This window comes from Globicephala melas, chromosome 11, assembly GCF_963455315.2.
Source record: "Globicephala melas chromosome 11, mGloMel1.2, whole genome shotgun sequence".
Classification (NCBI taxonomy): domain Eukaryota; kingdom Metazoa; phylum Chordata; class Mammalia; order Artiodactyla; family Delphinidae; genus Globicephala; species Globicephala melas.
Genome location: NC_083324.2, coordinates 66,482,659 through 66,501,967, shown reverse-complemented (window position 1 = coordinate 66,501,967; position 19,309 = coordinate 66,482,659). Strand labels below are relative to the sequence as shown.

At 43.4% G+C, this 19,309-nt stretch overlaps 1 protein-coding gene across 6 annotated transcripts in view; it reads right to left on the bottom strand.

The window, feature by feature from the left end:
* CMTR1 (cap methyltransferase 1) overlaps positions 1 to 16,646 on the bottom strand; it is a 60,220-nt gene extending 43,574 nt beyond the window's left edge. For 4 of the 6 annotated variants that reach the window (XR_009565748.2, XM_030870854.2, XM_030870852.2 and 1 more), the window contains exons 1-4: positions 16,469 to 16,646; positions 14,353 to 14,490; positions 5,037 to 5,188; positions 3,368 to 3,526 (exon numbers count right to left, since the gene is read on the bottom strand). Coding sequence is in view for 5 of the 6 variants with exons in the window: in XM_030870854.2 (XP_030726714.1) it covers positions 3,368 to 3,526; positions 5,037 to 5,188; positions 14,353 to 14,485 (444 nt within the window). In the remaining variant the exon portion in view is untranslated. Of the gene's footprint in view, positions 1 to 3,367; positions 3,527 to 5,036; positions 5,189 to 14,352; positions 14,491 to 15,184; positions 16,429 to 16,468 lie in introns of those variants that run through there. The other 2 variants (XM_030870850.3, XM_060307519.2) reach the window with 2 other exon arrangements.
* Positions 16,647 to 19,309: the final 2,663 nt, after the last annotated feature.

The window sequence follows — 19,309 nt, the reverse complement described above, 5'->3', positions numbered from 1 at the left end:
TTCAAAAAGAGTCATGTACCAAAATGTTCATTGCAGCTCTATTTACAATAACCAGGACATGGAAGCAACCTAAGTGTCCATCAACAGATGAATGGATAAAGAAGATGTGGCACATATATACAATGGAATATTACTCAGCCATAAAAAGAAACGAAATTGAGTTATTTGGGGTGAGGTGGTTGGACCTAGAGTCTGTCATACAGAGCGAAGTAAGTCAGAAAGAGAAAAACAAATACCGTATGCTAACACATATATATGGAATCTAAGGGAAAAAAAAAAAGGTCATGAAGAACCTAGGGGTAAGATGGGAATAAAGACACAGACCTACTAGAGCATGGACTTGAGGATATGGGGAGGGGGAGGGGCAGGCTGTGACGAGGTGAGAGAGTGGCATGGACATATATACACTACCAAGTGTAAAGTGGATAGCTAGTGGGAAGCAGCCGCATAGCACAGGGAGATCAGCTAGGTGGTCTGTGACCACCTAGAGGAGTGGGATAGCGAGGGTGGGAGGGAGGGAGATGCAGGAGGGAAGAGATATGGGAACATGTGTATATGTATAACTGATTCACTTTGTTATAAAGCAGAAACTAACACACCATTGTAAAGCAATTATACTCCAATAAAGATGTTAAAAAAAAAAAAGATATGGTCCTTGGGACTTCCCTGGCAGTCCAGTGGTTAGTATTGTGCGTTTCCACCGGAGGGGGTATACAGGTTTGATCCCTGGTTGGGAAACTAAGATCCCGCATGCCCTGCAACGTGGCCAAAAAAAAAAAAACAAAAACACATGGTCCTTAACTCAAGAGGCCTATAATCAGAGCAGTGGGGACACAGAGAAGTAAACATAGGATTTAAGTCCATGATAAGGTAATTACATCAGGAAGACTCAGTGCAATGAGTCTCACCTCCTGATACCTTTCATTCCAAGACAGAGCAGAAACTGGCATCTCTAATGTTGCTTCCTCTTAATTTTTCAATTACTTTCCTTATCAAGCTAAAACAGTGGTTTTCATCCTGGCTATACATTAGGATCATCTGCAGACCTTTTAAAAAGTACTGATGCCTGGGCCTCACCCTCAGAGTATATGATTCTATTGGTCTGAGGTGGGGACTAGGTATAAGTATGTTTTTAGAAGTCTCCAGGTGATTCTAACATGCAGCCAGAACTAAGTTCACTGGGCTAGAAAGACATGGATTATAAAACCTAAACAGGTGGCTAACCTGCATTGGCAGCTCCACACATTCCCTCCAAGCAAGTGTGGAGAAGAGATTCACCACTGTGAATTGAAGCGATGAGATTAAAGGCAATATTACATGCTCTGAAAGGCATAAAATGGTATCACAATGCAAGGTCTTGAGGGCAAGCCAACCACACTTAACAGAGAAAAAGTTTAAAAGAAAAATTACTGAAAATTTTGTCGATGAATCCAGCAGTGAATCATGGTTTCTCCCCCTGGTCAAATCCACCCCCGTTAAGCATAAATAGCTGTGAATTATAACCTCTAAAAAGAAGCTCATATACACTTTGGATGCCCCTTTGGAGAGGAAAAGCAGACTCAATCTCCCCATGGAAGTCTGAACATTAAGGCTACCCACAAAGTGGACTTTGAAGCTTCACACCTTGCACTCCATATTCCTGGGCTGCAGTGGCCACTGAGCACTCTCCGTGTGGTGACTCCGGGAACTGGACGTTCACCTCAGGCTGCCCAGACTCATCTACCTTAAAGAAGTGGCCACCAACTAACAGTTGAGCCAAATTCTTATCCAAAAGACAGGACATCTTTTTTAAGAGCAAAAGTAAATTATGGTAAATGATAATTAGGACAGCTTTGTCTCGAAGAAATTTTTCATGGAATTCCCTGGTGGTCCAGTGGTTAGTACTCAGTACTTTCACTGCCACGGCCCAGGTTCAATCTCTGGTCAGGGGAACTAAGATCCTGCAAGCCGTGCAACATGGCCACAAAAAAAAAATTCGTTTTTCCCAATAGTCTGTCTACATTAAAAACAGATTTTATGAGCAAATTTCAGATTCTAAGTTTGCAAAGTTAGTTCTAATTCTGCCCCATTGAGAGGATAGGGACTCTTCACTTGTTTTCACACAAATGAGGACATGGAAAGCACCAAGTATGTCTGAAGTAAAAACCTACATCTAGCCCCAGTTACAAATATTTGCCCTATTCTGCCTGTCTCGTCTCCTCATAACTACAAGGCAGCACAGCAGGACCAGCCCCAGAACCCATTAGCTCCTGGCTTATCAGCATCTTACTCTGACACCTTACTAGGCTTTTATCATGCACAGGTTCCCAGGACTTCTTTCCTGAACTGAAACATCAGTTCAGGAGACAAATAAAATATCAATTTTCCAGAGTTCAGACCCACATCTGAAGCTCAACTACAGCAACTATGTGGAAGGCTAGATATCTGTGCTCTATTTTCTCTAGTTTCAACTCTATAATGGTAATGTTTTACCATTATTTTTAGGTGCTTTTATTATACCTACTTCAAATCCTCTGTGGAATAAGGTAGGGCATAAATAAATAAATAAAAATAAAATCTCAACATTACCTGTGTCATGAAAAGGGATAGAGCCTCCTTTGGTATTCAGCAAACTCGTGCCCAAGGAGATAAGCAGACTAAACCCACAACAGAAAAGCTATATGGCATAAACAAACACCTATTTAATACCGAGATGTCATAAACCTGTGGAGGTGCAAGGACCTTGGAGGGCACCTAATCCAGTCATTCACACAATGGGAGAGTAGGTCCTCATTTGGCCCCATTTGAATCCTTTCAGCAAAGGGAGCTCACTACCTCATTAGGCACCTCCGTCACTGGTGGAAAGCTGTATATATTTATTAAAGTTCTATGTGGAGACACACTCTGCCTTCTTGCATCTTTTTTTTTTTTTTTTGCGGTACGCAGGCCTCTCACTGTGTGGCCTCTCCCGCTGTGGAGCACAGGCTCCGGAGGCGCAGGCTCAGCGGCCATGGCTCACGGGCCCAGCCGCTCCACGGCATGTGGGATCTTCCCAGACCAGGGCACGAACCCATGTCCCCTGCATCGGCAGGCGGACTCTCAACCACTGCGCCACCAGGGAAGCCCTGCCTTCTTGCATCTTATACCCACTGGTCTTAGACAGTCCTATATGAAGCAACAGGAAACAAATCCACATCCCACCGTATCTCCCCCAGACTCCTGTTTTCCATTTTGGACACCCCCAGTATCTTCCACATAAGAAACTAGTTCCAATCTCCACTAACCACCCTGATCATACTGTCTCTGGAGACTTCTAGTTTGTTAATGTTAATATGGCTTCATAGAGCCATAAATGGCTTTCCTGTCTCCTCCTCTCCATATCAGTTACCTCTGGCTCAGCTCGCCAGTCCACATTCAGCTCTTGGTCAAAGCCCTGCAGCGTCAGACCCAAGCCTCGTCGACCTTTCTGATTAGAGGCCTCAACGATGTCTTTCCGACCCTGGCTGTATTTACCCAATCCTTCACCTTCCTTGAAGCCCATCTTGGCCTGAAAAAGAGAAGTAATGGTGCATTTATATAAATAAACAGACTTTTATTTAGCCCTTATCATGTGTCAGACGTGTTAAACCCTGAGAAATATAAACGAGTAAGGCCTAAGGTTTTCCTTCTAGCCTAATGAAAAGAAGCATAAATAAATAACTGCAGTTTAACTGTGGGCCCAGTGGCTGTCTATTCTGGAGGTGAAACTCTAGGGCAACTATAAGTTGGATAAAAGAGAAGGGACCTCATAGCTGTAATTAAAGGCACCAAGAGTATATAATGAATCTCACTGGACATTTGCACAACTACCCTTCCAGCTAATTTGTCTGATTAGGTGAGAAGTAGATCCAGAGTAAAGTTGATAAAGAGAACATAATTTAAAATGGAACCGCTTCAAGCGGCAACTTCTAAACCTTACCCTTTAACCAGTCAAACGGCCTTACTAGGCAAGGACAATGAGGGCTTGTAGGAGCCCACTTAATCAAGAGATTAACTGAAAAAATCACTTCATGTAAAACTGAGGTATGGGAGATACTATAAGACTCTGGACAGAAACATTTTTTTAAATGTCACACCTAACTAAAAAGCTTACATTAAACTCTAGAGTTACTGAGCCCAGTTACATACCCCCCAAACCAGAGACCCGAATCCCAAAACCCACACACCCTTGTCTAATAAAAGAACTCCAATCCTAAGAAGATCTGATTTACCCTAGAAGGTCTATATTCCATATGGAAGGGGCATTGCCAGCTCAGGAGCTGGATGAAATTCCTACAGTAGCCACAAATCTTTCCCCAGGTCAAAGAGTCTGACTCAGTCACAAACTTCCCCATCTTCCACTTCCCCAAAGTTTTTGGCCCCAACCCAGAATCCTGACTATGACTTCAGAAGTGGCAGTTCTCATTCTTAAATGAATCCAACAGAAAATGGAGAGGTCAACTATAATATTCTTGAAGCTAGACAGAAGACAAACTTGGATTTCCCTAACCTTTGCACATACACTGAAGTCTCATAAGGAAAGTAGCAGATCTTCCTTTTCACCTTCCTTCTTGTGGTATACCAATGCGGGTGCTGAAGTTATTAAGGAAAACTAGGCCCTCTTTTGGAAGTAATACAGAAGACTACTACTCCCATTTATTTTAGGTACCTAGGAGTGAGCAGGATTTTAGTCATTTCTATTGAGCTCACTCACTAGGGAAAAAAATCTCAGCATGAAGCCTCTTTATCCACAGACACACATTCATGTGTTCACATATGCTCACAAGAACTCAGCTCTGGACAGGACAGGAGAAGCAGGCGTCAGCAGCCACTTCCCATGGATGATTCAAATGTGATACTTCTATCAAGAAGGGGTCACACTCTCTCTACTAAACTATAGCAGCTCTCTACTAAACTAAAGCAGAGGAAAAACTCATGCCCTCACTTTGCTTCTTCTCATACCAACACAATTTCCCTTCTCTCACTCTGCTAGTAGAGCTTCAGAAACCCAACACAACCCAACCCAACCCCTGACATACCATAAGCTTCTGGGACACGCTGTTATACATGGAATAGCGAGAAGAAGTTCCCTCCACAAGAGAGTCTGCTTTGAATGCATCATCAAAAGAGTCTGAGCTGCGTTGCTTCCCCTCAGTCTCACTGTCAGACCCACTTAGGCTTGTAGCGGATGCTGGAAAAGAAAAAAGGAAGATGTTTTGGTGCGTTTATGGCACAATATAGCCTCTAGAAGTCCAAGTTTCATTTATTCAACTAGTGTTCAGTATATGCACTGCACACATAAAGTTCATTAAATGACCCAGGTCAAATGTATTCTCTACCTCTTACAAACTGTGTAATCCTGGGCAAGTCACTGTGGTTCCTAATGGTACTTGACATACAAGAGTTCAAAATATCAGTTTTCCTTTCCCATCCCTTACAAAACTGGGATGGTAATATCTTCCTCATAGGGTTGTTTGAAGATTAAGTGAAAAAATGTATTTGAAAGTACACTGTCAGATATAACATGTATTTATTGATGATATGATTGTTATTTCTGCTATTTATTATTTGAAAATCAATTTCCAAACACTGATACCTGGTTTCATTTTCAACAATTCTATCACAGGACTAACAGTTTCTGATTGTTTAACCTCCTAGTTTCCTGTTTTCATAGTCCTTCAAACTTGTAGGTGAGATGGTGGATCTACATACAGCACAGCCCCAGAGAAGAGCCGGCTCACAGGTGGAAAGTGGGAAAGAGAAAGGGAGAAGCGAAGGGGGAGGGGAAGACAGGAAAGGAAGGAAAAAGAGAAGAAAAAGAGAGGACAGTGAAGACGGGGTGCTCAAGCAGCAACACCAACAGAGGCAGAGAGTAGAGGAGCTGCACTTAAAGGCTCCAGGAGGGAGCTGCCGGCCTGAGTGAGCCAAGCCACTATCTTCATTGTCAGCAACCTTGTTGCCAAAGGATTCCAAATAAGACCCACCTTAGCAGCTGCCGGAAGTGGTGGGTTACCTGTCTCCTGGTCAAAAGTGGGATAATCCACAGTCTAGATAGTCACTGTAACTGGGTCTTTCCCCATCTTTTATAGATACGTGAATCTCTTAACTTAAAAGATATTTCAGGACTTGCCTGCTGGCGCAGTGGTTAAGAATCCGCCTGCCAATGCAGGGGACATGGGTTCTAGCCGTAGTCCAGGAAGATCCCACATGCCACGGAGCAACTAAGCCTGTGTGTCACAACTACTGAGCCTGTGCTCTAGAGCCCACGAGCCACAACTACTGAGCCCACATACCACAGCTACTGAAGCCCACACTCCTAGAGCCTGTGCTCCACAACAAGAGAAGCCACCGCAATGAGAAGCCCGCGCACTGCAACTAAGAGTAGCCCCTGCTCGCCACAACTAGAGAAAGCCCATGCACAGCAATGAAGACCCAATGCAGCCAAAAATTAATTAATTATTATTTTCTTTTTAAAGATATTTCAGGGAATTCTCTGGCAGCCCAGTGGTTAGGACTCGGTGCTTCCACCGCTGGAGCCCAGGTTAGATCCCTGGTTGGGGAACTAAGATCCAGCAAGCCACACGGCATGGCCAAAAAAAATGGTATTTCAGGCTTCCCTGGTGGCGCAGTGGTTGAGAGTCTGCCTGCCGATGCAGGGGACACAGGTTCGTGCCCCGGTCCGGGCAGATCCCACATGCCGCGGAGCGGCTAGGCCCGTGAGCCATGGCCGCTGAGCCTGCACGTCTGGAGCCTGTGCTCCGCAACAGGAGAGGCCACAACAGTGAGAGGCCCGCGTACCGCAAAAAAAAAAAAAGATATTTCAACCCAATATAATTTTATTCAGGTAGTTTCTTAAGGAAAACTCTCCCAAATTTGGAAATAGATTGTATCTCAAAAATCTGGTAAACAGTGGACTTCCCTGGCTGTTCAATGATTAAGATTCCACACTTCCACTGCAGGGGGCGAGGGTTCGATCCCTAGTCGGGGAACTAAGATCCTGCATGCCACTCTGCGTGGCAAAAAAAAAATCTGGTAAACAATTTCTGCATATTCCCATTGAAAATGGTATTAAACTGCAAGCCAGGAGGAATGCAGAACAGGAAATAAGTGTGGTAGTATCCAATCTGATCCCAAGGTTTGAGAAGTTGTATAGTGCTCAACAGTATACAAATCTCATTAATAAGTAATTGTGCTTATTTAAGAATAAATTTTTTTTAATTCTTTAATTTATGAATATTATTCTTACAAACATCTATCAGTTGTTAGGATATAAATGCTTGTTATTTAGACCTAACTACTTAATAAACTAAACTGTTAGGTATTTCTTTTGGTATTTTTAGGGCATGGTGAAAAAAGTTAAGGCAGCACTAAGAATGCCAAAAACCAAGAAAACTTGGGAACCTCCCTCTGTATTGAAATCGTGAGATCACCGAGACACATTGTCAACTGAATGATAGAAGACCTAGACCATATTCATGAACATGGCATCCTAACTCTTGTGTACTAAAGAGGGACAATAAAAATATAAATTTTTATTTCTGGTAACTGCAAAAAGAGCTTTTGGAAGGAAAGATATACAAGACCAATAAAAGTGATTATCCACACATGTGGGGTTGAGGCATGGAAAAAGAATACCAAAATGATTACCTGGAACGAGTGAAAGTGGAAGAAGTGAAACTTGATTTACATTTTTATATCACTAGAGTTTATATTGGCTATCATTTTATATTTTTGATTTATGAACCACGTGAATATATTATCTTAATTAAAAGATATTAATTATCTTAATTAAAATTTTAAATAAATGTGAAAAAAAAAAACTAACTTAGCAATGTAGCACAATTCCTTTAAGGAAGAAAGGAAGTCCCTGAGAAGAGATGTTGACTCAAAGTTTGGCTGCTTGTGGGAGGTATTTGCGGAAAGGCACAAAGGGCAGCCATGTAAAAAAATTATTTATATATACCCAAAATGGGCATTATACAGGTATTCATAACTTGAGGATTACATCCTAATTCTAAAGACTGTCTGCACTGATCCACCCATTTCCCAGTGAGAACACAAACTAAGGGTTGACATTCAGAGAAGAGCGAAGTCTTCCCCAGCACCCCAGGCCTGACTCTCCCTTCCACGGTACTCCAGTAGCACCAGTATTCATACCATCAGCACAGCACTCATCACACTTCCTGCGAGCTAGTTGTCACATGCCATCCCACTGGACAGGGTCACTCCTAGAGAGCAAGGACTCTGCCACAACCAACATTCTATCTCCAACACTTGGACTAAGGCTTTGCATTTAACAGAAATTAACTGCTCACTGTAGTGAATTTAAAGAACTGTCACCCAGTTGTCATCTTTGCTAAGCACCTACTAAGTGTACCTCAGGATATTTCCTCTTACAACACCTCATACATGCAGTGGAAGACATTCAGCCCTCAAAAATATAAGGAAGGGGGGCTTCCCTGGTGGCGCAGTGGTTGAGAATCCGCCTGCCGATGCAGGGGACATGGGTTCGTGCCCCGGTCTGGAAGATCCCACATGCTGCGGAGCGGCTAGGCCCATGAGCCATGGCCACTGAGCCTGCGCCTCCGGAGCCTGTGCTCCGCAACGGGAGAGGCCACAACAGTGAGAGGCCCGCATACCGCAAAAAAATAAATAAATAAATAAGGAAGGGTACATGTCATTATATATTTGCCCAAACCCATGGAGTGTACAACATCAAGAGTGAACCATCATATAAACTATGAACTCTGGTTGATAATGTTGTGTCAGCACAGGTTCATCAATGTAACAAATGTAGCACTCTGGTAAGAGATGGTGCTACTGGGAGACGCTGTGCATATAAGGGCAGGGTGTGTAGGAGATATCTTTGTACTTTCAATTTTGCTGTGAACCTTAAAAACTGCTCTAAAAAAAAAAAGAAGTCTTTAAAAAAAAGTTTTTTTAAGGTTCAACAACAAAAACAACAAAAAGTTTAAGCATGAGGATGGAATACCTATATCCTAGCAGAGAACTGACTCCCCCTTGGACTATCACTTAGCACCCTGCACCCCAGTAGGCTGAAAAAGGACATCTGATATTGTTTAACAGATCAGACAACAATTTTGGTTCAGGACCTGTTTTATAAACGGTCCATGCTCTGTTTTATAAACGGTCCACGCTATATACAATGGAATACTATCCAAAAGTAACAATCTTACCCCCAGAGAACTTAAAAACCCAATAGTTAAAATAAATATGCATTTTTAAGGGTATAACATTTTGCAAAAGAAAGGCAGGTGAACATGTGTGAAAAAATTAGAATAAACTTAAAACCAAAATTCTGGCTCCTAAGGAGGAATTCTGGTTGAGAATACCCCTGAATGAGAGGCACCAAATCTGCCTTCGTCCTCTTAAAAAGGTGGCTGTTCAATTCCCTCAATAAGGAGCTGACTTGCTTACATGGACCAATGCAGCACACGTCACAGTGCCAGAGAGTGCCACTCAGAAAGAAAGACCCAGAACATTAACAATGAGTAACCATGGAAACTGAGAAGTGAGGTGATATTTATTTTGTTTTGCCTTTTCTGCATTTTCTGTGTGATAAATAAGAATATATTAGTTTGAAAATTAGGGTTTAAAAAAAAGCTATAAAGAAATAAAGTATCATTCTAAGCCTTGTGCAGAATTTGGTTCCTTTCCAGAGAAATCTTCAGAGGACAGCAGATATGAGGGGAAAGACCTTCTGAGTAGCTTAAAACTAAGCCTGGGCCTCTCATCTCTCATTGCCCACGTGAAGGAGAAATGTGCTCTGCAACAGAGCTCCCATATGTTAAAGAACTGTGCTTCCAAAGGTGCAGAGTCTCTTCACTCAGTTGCTTCCATGCCTCCAACCTGTACCGATTAGTGCAGGAATGGGGGCAGCTCCCTGAGCACTGCCCTAAAGTTTCCCTGGGCAGCCCAGGAATCCAGAGACTAACCTAGAAACTACAATGTTAAATCAGCTGTTATTTCTTTCACCAGCTATCTGGAGATTCACAGGTCTATCTATATAAAGGTCAGGAAAACCTGATGTCCTTCTCAAAGGAGAGTGTGCCCTTGGTCCAGCTCTAGGGGGTTGCCAGGCTGTTAGGTTTGCTTAAGGATCCATCACTGGGCACCCATCAATGGTATGAATATCATTCCTGGGCATGCAGGGTTCCTGCCACTCTCAGATCTGAGCGAGAGATCTTTTGTTTTCTTTGTCCTCATGCCATTTTTGGACCAAAATGACAGGAAGAACCAAATCTGGGTGCAAGGCTCATTGGGCAAATCCTTGGTGGCTCTGGTGCAATATTCCAGCACCAGACTCTGGCACAAAGATCTTTCCACTCCATTCCTCTTCCTTAGGTGTTACCTAATGTACAGATAGCTGTCCTGTCCAGGTTCTGAGAATGAGGTTGATAAGAGCTAAAATATCACCCTACTAGGCTTTTCTTTGTGAGACCAAAAAGTGTGCTGGATAAGCAGATAAGCCTTACTTCTCTCTTTTATTTCATGTGCTATTTAAAGCCAATTCTCAGCCTGACATGATTTAAGACAAAGTTCCCTAGATTAGTCCTGAGTCCACAGACTGCCACAGCCACTACTCATTTTCACCCCTGGGCCTTTGGGGCCACTCTTTTCAGATGAAAAGAAGACAACTGTCTTGGCTGCAGCAGGAACTAAAGAGGAAGTTCAGCCTCCCCGAGACTGATAAGAATTTAGCAAACATTGAGCAGACAATCTTGTGATGAGGATATAAATTAACAGGAGTAATAAGGTCAGACTATTAAAATCATGAGTTTCATTAAGAACTTGCCAAAATTGGGTGGCATTCCCATTTACCTCCCCAGGAGCTCCCCTTCTAAAACCTACCAGAGAGCCCAAGACATTATTTAGAGCTTTCATTTAAGATTTCTCCTCTACCTGATAGAAATCATTACTCTTAAGTCAGTTTAAAGAAAACAGGTTCACTTTATAGAAGAATCAGAGATTTCCCAGCTACTGACAAAATTTTCCGTAACGGAACAGTAGGTCAAACATGCCAAGATTAAAAATGACAGTGACAACACACAAGGAGGGACAGCTCTAACCACTACTGGCCAAGGTGAGCAGCACACAGATGCAGAAGAATAAATTATGGACTTTAATAAACACCACATCCTGCCTAACAACTGCTGTGGAATACACTCATTCCTGGTTAAAGACTCATTTCTCCTTCATGCCAGACAAATGGTAACTCGTTAAAGCAATTTAAACAGACACCAATAAAGGAAGTTTTTGATTAAGGTCATGAATCTGGGCTGACAGGAAAACCATGGTGTTTCAGGGAAAATGGCCTATTTAGCCAAGAATTAAACCTGACGGAGGGGAAGGCACTTTCAGTGTGGTGCCAGTGAAGGAGCCCAGCCACTTCCAAAGCAACATGCTGTGGGAGGGCCAGGAGCCCACATTAGATGCACAGCTGAAGAGAAAAGGAAATTGTCTTGGGGTCTAGACCACAGTTTCTCTGTGACAACCAACCAAAAAGAAAAAAATGACCTCCATCTGCCTCTCCTTGCTTCAAAATGTTAATAGCAAATTTCCAAGAGTTTATTTAGGCTTGAAAATGCCTTCAAACTCCTCTTAAAATACTCTAAAGAGTATATGATGCCCCAGTGGCCATGACAACAACATCCCTTTTCTTCTTTAGTCTGGTCAGATGTTAGACTCTGACTGGCAATGCAGCTACCCTGTCAATAATGTAAAATAAAAACCGATTAAACTAAATAGTTCTATTAATGAGTCATCACATTGATCTAGCAGAGAAAGTACAAACAAGGCCCAGACAGACAGAAATAGCAACTATTTTTTTTTTTTTCTATTTGTACTCCCTAAAGAGCATTTTTCAATCATCTGTTCAACAGTATGTCCGGGTAGAAGGGGTTGGAGCAAAAGGAAACACACCTGCTTTAATACAATGACTTGAATAGGAAAGCTGCATATAGATCTCAGGGGATATGTAGTTTCTGGCGAGATAGTTAACTACGAGGGCACACTGTCCAGGGGATGCCTGAGAGAAGCCAACACAGAACAGAGATGATATAAATGCGAAGTACTTAATGAAATGATCCTCTGCAGACTGGAGGAGACATAGGCAAAATGAATGAGGCAAAGCATTTTAAGCTTCTTGGAAAAGATACTACTGCTGCCTTCCATTGGTTCTATTCAGTAAATATTTACTGAGCATTTATTCCACACCAGGCATGGGGTTGCAGGGGGAGGGGCAGTCTTGCTGATGAAGACACCAGACTCTAGCCCTCAGAGTTTTTTGGTCAATGTGGAGCTGCCCTTCCTAAAATTAGCTGACCCAGGGAAATCTAACAATGTTTGTTTGCCTCTGCCTCCTGCCTCATTTTTATGCAAATGAAAGGGACCAAATGGCCTATTGCCAGACACATACAAGGTACAGGCCACCTCTAGATTTCCATTCTGTACAAACAACAGCAACAGTCAATTCTGACTGAGTCATACGGTGCTACTTCTAGAAAAGGTTAAAGACATTTGGTACAATTAAAGTGAGTTCGTGGGAGGGTGGGAGGGAGGAGGATAATCTCAATTCACAGTCACATTTTTAAAAGCTTGAAATTTAAATTAGACTGGTTCCCTTGAAAGATCCTTAACTATACACCTTCCTCTACCTGGGAGCCATTCTCTTGAGAGCAGTTGTCCCCCAAGATCCGATTAGAACCAGATACCTCCACCACCTAAGTATCATTTATTCCCCCAGGCACGTTCTCCCTTTCTTGCAGGCCATTTCTCCCACTACCCCAGAGGCCTGCCCAAGGAGACTCTACCTTCATCAAGTTGCTCAAATCCCAGGTGATAGCAAAACTCCCTTTCCTCAACAGGCCCTAGAACCTATACGCCCAATATATTTTTGCCCTCCCACTTAGTAACCTCAGTTACATACAGCCTTTCTCACCTACCCTGGAATACACTGTGACAACTTTAAAGGCACACGTATCTCCACACACAAGGTTATAAGAGAGTCTCTTGATCCAGCCAGGATCACAGCCGCCCCAAAGGCTTCATTAGCTGTATGTAAGGCCTGTCAAGCTTCTCCTTTCTGGACCAGCTACTCAGTACAGCTGATGAGTAACCGCCCTTCAATTAGCCAACCAGTTGAGAATAAACTGTATTTTCTATCACCCTCAAAGGATTCTTCACACTCTTTCAGTCATCAATCTGTCACCATATTTCATTCCAATTTACCAGTGACCCAGCAGAGGATACAAAATGCAAGACTGCTGGTGTACTGGGTTAAATAGTGCCTAAAAGTTCATGTCCACCCAGCACCTGGGAACATGGCATTTGGAAATAGGGTCTTTGCAGATGTAATCAAATTAAGATGAAGTCATACTGGATTAGGGTGGGCCCTCATCCAATGACTGATATCCTCATAAGAAGAGGGAAATTTGAACACAGACACACACAGAGGCAGAGACTGGAATTATGCTGCTACAAGCCAAGGAACACCAAGGATCACCAGCAACCACCAGAAACTAGAAAAGGCAAGGAAGGATTCTTCCCTAGAGCCTTGGGAGGGAGCATGGCCCTGCTGGCACATTGATTTTAGACTTCTAGCCTCCAGAAGTGTGGAGAATAAATTTCTATTGTTTTAAGCTACCCAGTTTGTGGTACTTTGTTAGGAAATTAATACAGCTGGCAAGTAAAGATAAATGCAAATGGAACTACTTCTAATTGTTTGGTATTTCAGGCAAGCTCTGAGATGCTTCACAATTTCTCATAGAAAGCACCTGTGGAAACTGTGAACATCTGTAACCCTAAAAAGCAGGCAAAGCAAAATGCTAGTTTCAACCAGATCAGTGAAATCCTTAGAGCTTAAAGTAAACAGCGAACACAGGGATGCTCCAATTCATTTGGGTGTTTCTGATCATAACTGCTGAGGGAATTGAGGAAACAGAATGCAAAAACCTGAGAGGAATTAGGCCAGATCACTGCAGCAAAGAGCCGAGCCCTGTGAAAGAGCCCCAAGATCATTAACAGCTGAAAGCACAGGGCACTCAATGCTCACCGCTACTTCCACCTGGTTTAAGGCAGCAAAAGAGTGCCACCTACTGAAGGACCACAACAGAACTAAGGCACACCTGTAAAAATTCCAATTTTTTAGTTAAAACAAGTTCCCAACTCCCAGGAGGAGAATGGTAAAAGAGAAGAGAGTCTACAACCAGTATCCCTCTGTAGAATTTGCCTAATCTTCCTCAAGAGGCACTGAACTGTATTCTGCCCAACTCAGGCATCAGTGATTCAAATAACCAGATGGTCAGTGGCCTCTGACCACATAGGTAAGCTTACCTTTTGCTGCATGATTGACAGAGGAGGGAGGTTCATCGTCAGATGTAGAGCTGAGGTTCAGGGCAAGCTCTGCAACTCTTTTCTTCTGTTTCTTGAGAGGGGCAGTGCATTCTGAATCATTTCTCCTCCTCATTGTTGCTGCAACCACAAATCCAGATAGTCAGCTGCCCTTGTCAGACACACTAGGATCACAGCAGGAATTTCAAAGAATGGGAATGAACCATTAATGCATGAAAGTTGTCAACTCCAAACAGCTTCCATTGCCAGCACTTGAATAGCTTCTTCCTCAGAATGAGGTCCAGGAAGGATGCTAGCCAAGCTCTGGTTTTCAATAACAGCTGTTAGTTTTACTGGAAAATGTGCTCACAGACCCGCGGCATCTGGGCCATTGGTGTCAGATACCAAAAAGTCATGGATCAACTCCACGAGCCACAGGAGGAAAAACACCTTGCGTACTTGTTATTCTACATTTTTGATGCAACACTGGCTATGTGTGACAACAATGTACACTAGAAATTAATTATGAAACCTGATGAATATCAACAAATATTTCCAAGGTGAAAAAATCATCCCAGAATGATTGCTACATCACCATTATTATTTCACCAGGACAATTAAGAGATTATACAATATGATACAAATGCTGGGTTTTGGTTTACTTCAGGATGTTTGAAAACATGGGAGAATTGGGCAAGTTTTTAAACGGAGTAAGGAATGGACGCAGTGGTTGACTTAGGACTGAGAAAACAGAAGAGTGGGAAAGTTAGCAGGACCGGAGGTAGCCATATCATAGGACTCAGGTACAAAAACAAGTTTAAGAACAAGAACCCACCTCCACAAAAAAGAATGGAAACAGGCAAGGCACCATGTCACCATCATCCATGCCCATGGGTAAGCATGAGAGGCAAGCATGAGGGGAAAAAATGAGATGGAATGAAGTGGTTATGAGATTCCTGAAATCTTAAGGAATGATCAAATTAAAGAACAATTAAGAGTAGAAGTGAATACAGTGTGGTTTACACACAACCGTTGTTTATAAGAGGACTCAGAAAAGAGAAAGTACTCAAAAATAGGAGCAAACAGGTAGGTGCTCAGCTGGGCTGCAATTCCTTAGGAAAGGGGAGTTGCAGGTGCACAAGAACAGGCTTACAGTATGGGTCACAGCAGCAAGAGAGTGATGAAATCCAAAGATACCACTGATCCCCTCGTGATTTCAAACATGAATCACGTTTCACTTCTCTCCAGCTCAAGGATGAGGAAGCCTACCCAACACATAATCTCATCCTTCCTAAGGAGGCAGCCTCTTATAGGCACAGGCAGGGGCTATCCTGCGGAAGTAGGAAGAACAGGAGGCGTTGAACAAACAGAAAGCAACACCAGGCTGAGCCACATTTCACTTTAAACTACCGTGTTAAATATCCCCTCACCCCAAAGGCCCATAACGTAAGCAAAAAGGGCCCTCTGATTCCTAGCTACTCCGGGGGAGACTGGAAGCACAGGAAACTCAAGAACTGTGTTGAGGTAGGTGCCAACAAAGGAGAGGAAATAGCGTCCGAAAGGCAGGAGATACCGATGCTCCTCCCCAAACCACCTTAGATTTGGGCCTTCCAAATCACCTCATTCAACCCTCTCCTTTTCCACTAAAAGAAACTGAGGCCCGAGAGGGGAAGGCCGCACAGCTAACCAGTGCCCAGCTCAAGTGACCTACACATCCAAAAGAATGTGCCCTGGCAGAGGACTTCTAAGTGGAAGGCAGAAGGCCTGGTTCTACCTGCTGCTCCCCCAGGGAAGGGGTTCAAATCCCCTCTCCAGTCTTCTCTACCTGGGCCTCGGTTTCGCACTACCACCCCTATTCATAGAGGGAAGAGATGAGCTCACATCTCCCCGGGCCAGTCTTTTCATTTGTAGATAACGTGAGTGTGTGAATGTGTGCGCAGAAACGTTTGGCAGCGGCAGCTGATGGACTGGGGATGGGGCGCGGGGAAGAAGGGTGTAAAGGAGGAAGGGAGAGAGAAAGGGCGGTGAGGGTCACGACCGCCCGTGGGGGGCCAAGGGGAAGATACTGAGCCCGCGGGCCCGCCCGCTCGCTCCCCCCGGGCCGCGCGTCGGCACTCACGCTGAGGGAAGAGGGCGAGCTGCCAAGGAGCGGAGAGGGGGGGATCAGGCCGCCGATGCCGCCGCCACCAGGCCTGGCCCTGCCGCTGCCAGAGCCGCCTCCTCCTCCCCCAGTTTCGCTTCCCCACAAACCCGCCCCGGTCCGCTGGCCGCGTAGTCGCGCTCAGGTCCCGCCCTGCGGGACGCGCAGCTTGATGACGTCAGGGCATCCAGCTCCCTCCACCCTCCCGGGCCCTGGCCCCGGGGCAGACCGCTGTAGTTCTGGCCCGCCCCACCCCCTGCCCCTGAGCAGCCCAGGGCGCCTGCGCAGAAGACCCAACGGGGAAAGGATACAAAAGCAAAAGTAACCAGGTATCTTCCGGCTTTGGGTACGAGAAACAAATATCAAAAACAAAAAACGCCAGGTGCCATCACATCGACTCATCTCTCTTATTCTCATTATTATCTTAATTTTACAGATTAAGAACAAGTTTAGAGAGGGAATTCCCTGGCGGTCCAGTGGTTAGGACTCCACGCTTCCATTACTGGGACACGGGTTCTATCCCTGGTTAGGGAACTAAGATCCCACAAGGTCCCCGGCGCGGCCAAAAAAAAAAAAAAAAAGTAACAAGTTTAGAGAGGTAAACGGAAAACTGGTTGAGGGCAGAAACCCAGTCTTCTTGTTCACTGCTGTATCCCCAACACGCAGCATACAGTACATTCTCTACAGATATTGAACAAAGGTCCAGAGGAAGAAGGCCGCCTGTGGCATTTTACCATATGGACACAGATGACTTCCTTTGCCAAACGCCTCTTCTGATCTTCAGACCAATATGGCCAAAAGTCTGATGAACATCCTCAGTCACTTCACACCCATAGATTCAAGTCTGACCTTATATTCTCCCATAAGCCTGCTCTTTTTCCAGTGAATTACACCATCATTGGTCCAACCAGAAATCTTCTCTCATTCCCCAGAGCCTCCAGTATATACTTTATTGCATTTACCTACAAATTATCCCAAATCTATCCATTCTCCATCCACATTGCCACTAACCATGCACTCACCTTCTCTCATCAGGATTTCTCCAATAATCTCCAAATCATTGTCCCTCCAGTCGGGATCCCTCTAGTGCAGTCTCTGCAAATCAAAGTTATTTTAAAAAAACAAAAAACAAAACTAATTTGATCCTGTTACCTGTTTCACCCATCAATGATGAAAGCCCATCAATGGCTTCTCACTTCTCTTAGGATGAAGCCAATGTCCTTAGGATGGCATACAAGACCCTCCCATCTGACTCCTTCTGCAGTCATACTTTGAGCTACTGGTCCCTTAGTTCTCCCCATCGCGGTTTTCCCTTGGTTTCTCAACCATGCCATGCCTCTCGAAAGAGTTCATCCCCTTTCCTGGATTGCTCTTCTCCCTCTCTTTGCTTGGCTAATGTCCACTTATCCTGAGGCCTGTTTAGTGTTCTTATCTCTGGTAATCTTTCCTGACCCCACAAGTCTGAGTGGGGAGTCCCCCTAAGCTTCCACAGCCTTCTGTCATTCACTATCAAAGCACTCACCAGTCTTGTATAATGACCCACTGACTCATCTGCCTCCCCACTCAGCTGTAAACTTTGTAAAGGAAAGGTTATGTCTGTCTGTATTAAATCCATAAGATTTAATATTGTGGCTGGTAGTAGGTATGCAATAGACATTTATTGAATATGTGGAAGTATGGAAAATGAATGAAGGTTAAGTGATGTGCCCCAGGTCACAGAGCTAGGAAGCAACAAATGAGCATTTAAACCCAGGTTTCTTTGGTTCTAAAGCTGTGTCTTTCCACCTCACCAGGGGTTCTTAACATGGGTTAAGACATTATTCTTAACATGTGTTGGATACCTTTGGTAATCTTGTAAAGCTTGTGAACCCATTCTCAAAATAATAATTTAAAGGGCATAATATACGATGTATAGGATTACAAAGGAAATCAATTATTTGAAATACAGTTACTTTTTTTTTTTTTTTTTTTGCGGTACACGGGCCTCTCACTGTTGTGGCCTCTCCCGTTGCGGAGCACAGGCTCCAGACGCACAGGCTCAGCGGCCATGGCTCATGGGCCCAGCCACTCCGCGGCATGTGGGATCTTCCTGGACCGGGGCACGAACCCGCGTCCCCCGCATCGGCAGGCAGACTCTAAACCACTGTGACACCAGGGAAGCCCCGAAATACAGTTACTTTTAAATTGTGATTTGTTTACTTTTAATGTAAAGCGTTAAATAATGAGAGAATGCATTTAAAACGTAGGAAAATTAATGATAAATTTACTTTTATATATATATATGTATATATACATATACATATATATATATATGAGTAAATCCAGTGAATAATGCTGGAACAACCAGATAAATATATCAGGGAAAGATGACTCTTGATTCCTACCTTACACCATATGTAAAATTAAATCAAAATGGATCAGACCTAAACAAAGAGCAAAAACAGAAAAGAAAAAAAAAAAAGCTTATAAAAGAAAACATAGGTGACTATAGTTAGCAATAACGTATTGTATATTTGAAAGTTATAACCATGTGAGGTGCTGGATATTAACTTACTGTGGTAATCATTTTCCAATATATACATATATCAAATTATTATGTTGTACACCTTGAACATACAATGTTATATCAATTATATCTCAATAAAACAGGGGAAAACAGAAGTTTAAAAAAAGAAAACATAGAAAAATATCTTTGCAGACTTGGAGTAGACAAAGATATTTTTTACAAAGGACCCAGAGAGCATTAATCAGAAGAAAAAAATTGAGAAAAATAGACTTCACAAAATAAAAAGGCTTCTGTTCATCAAAAGACACCATTAA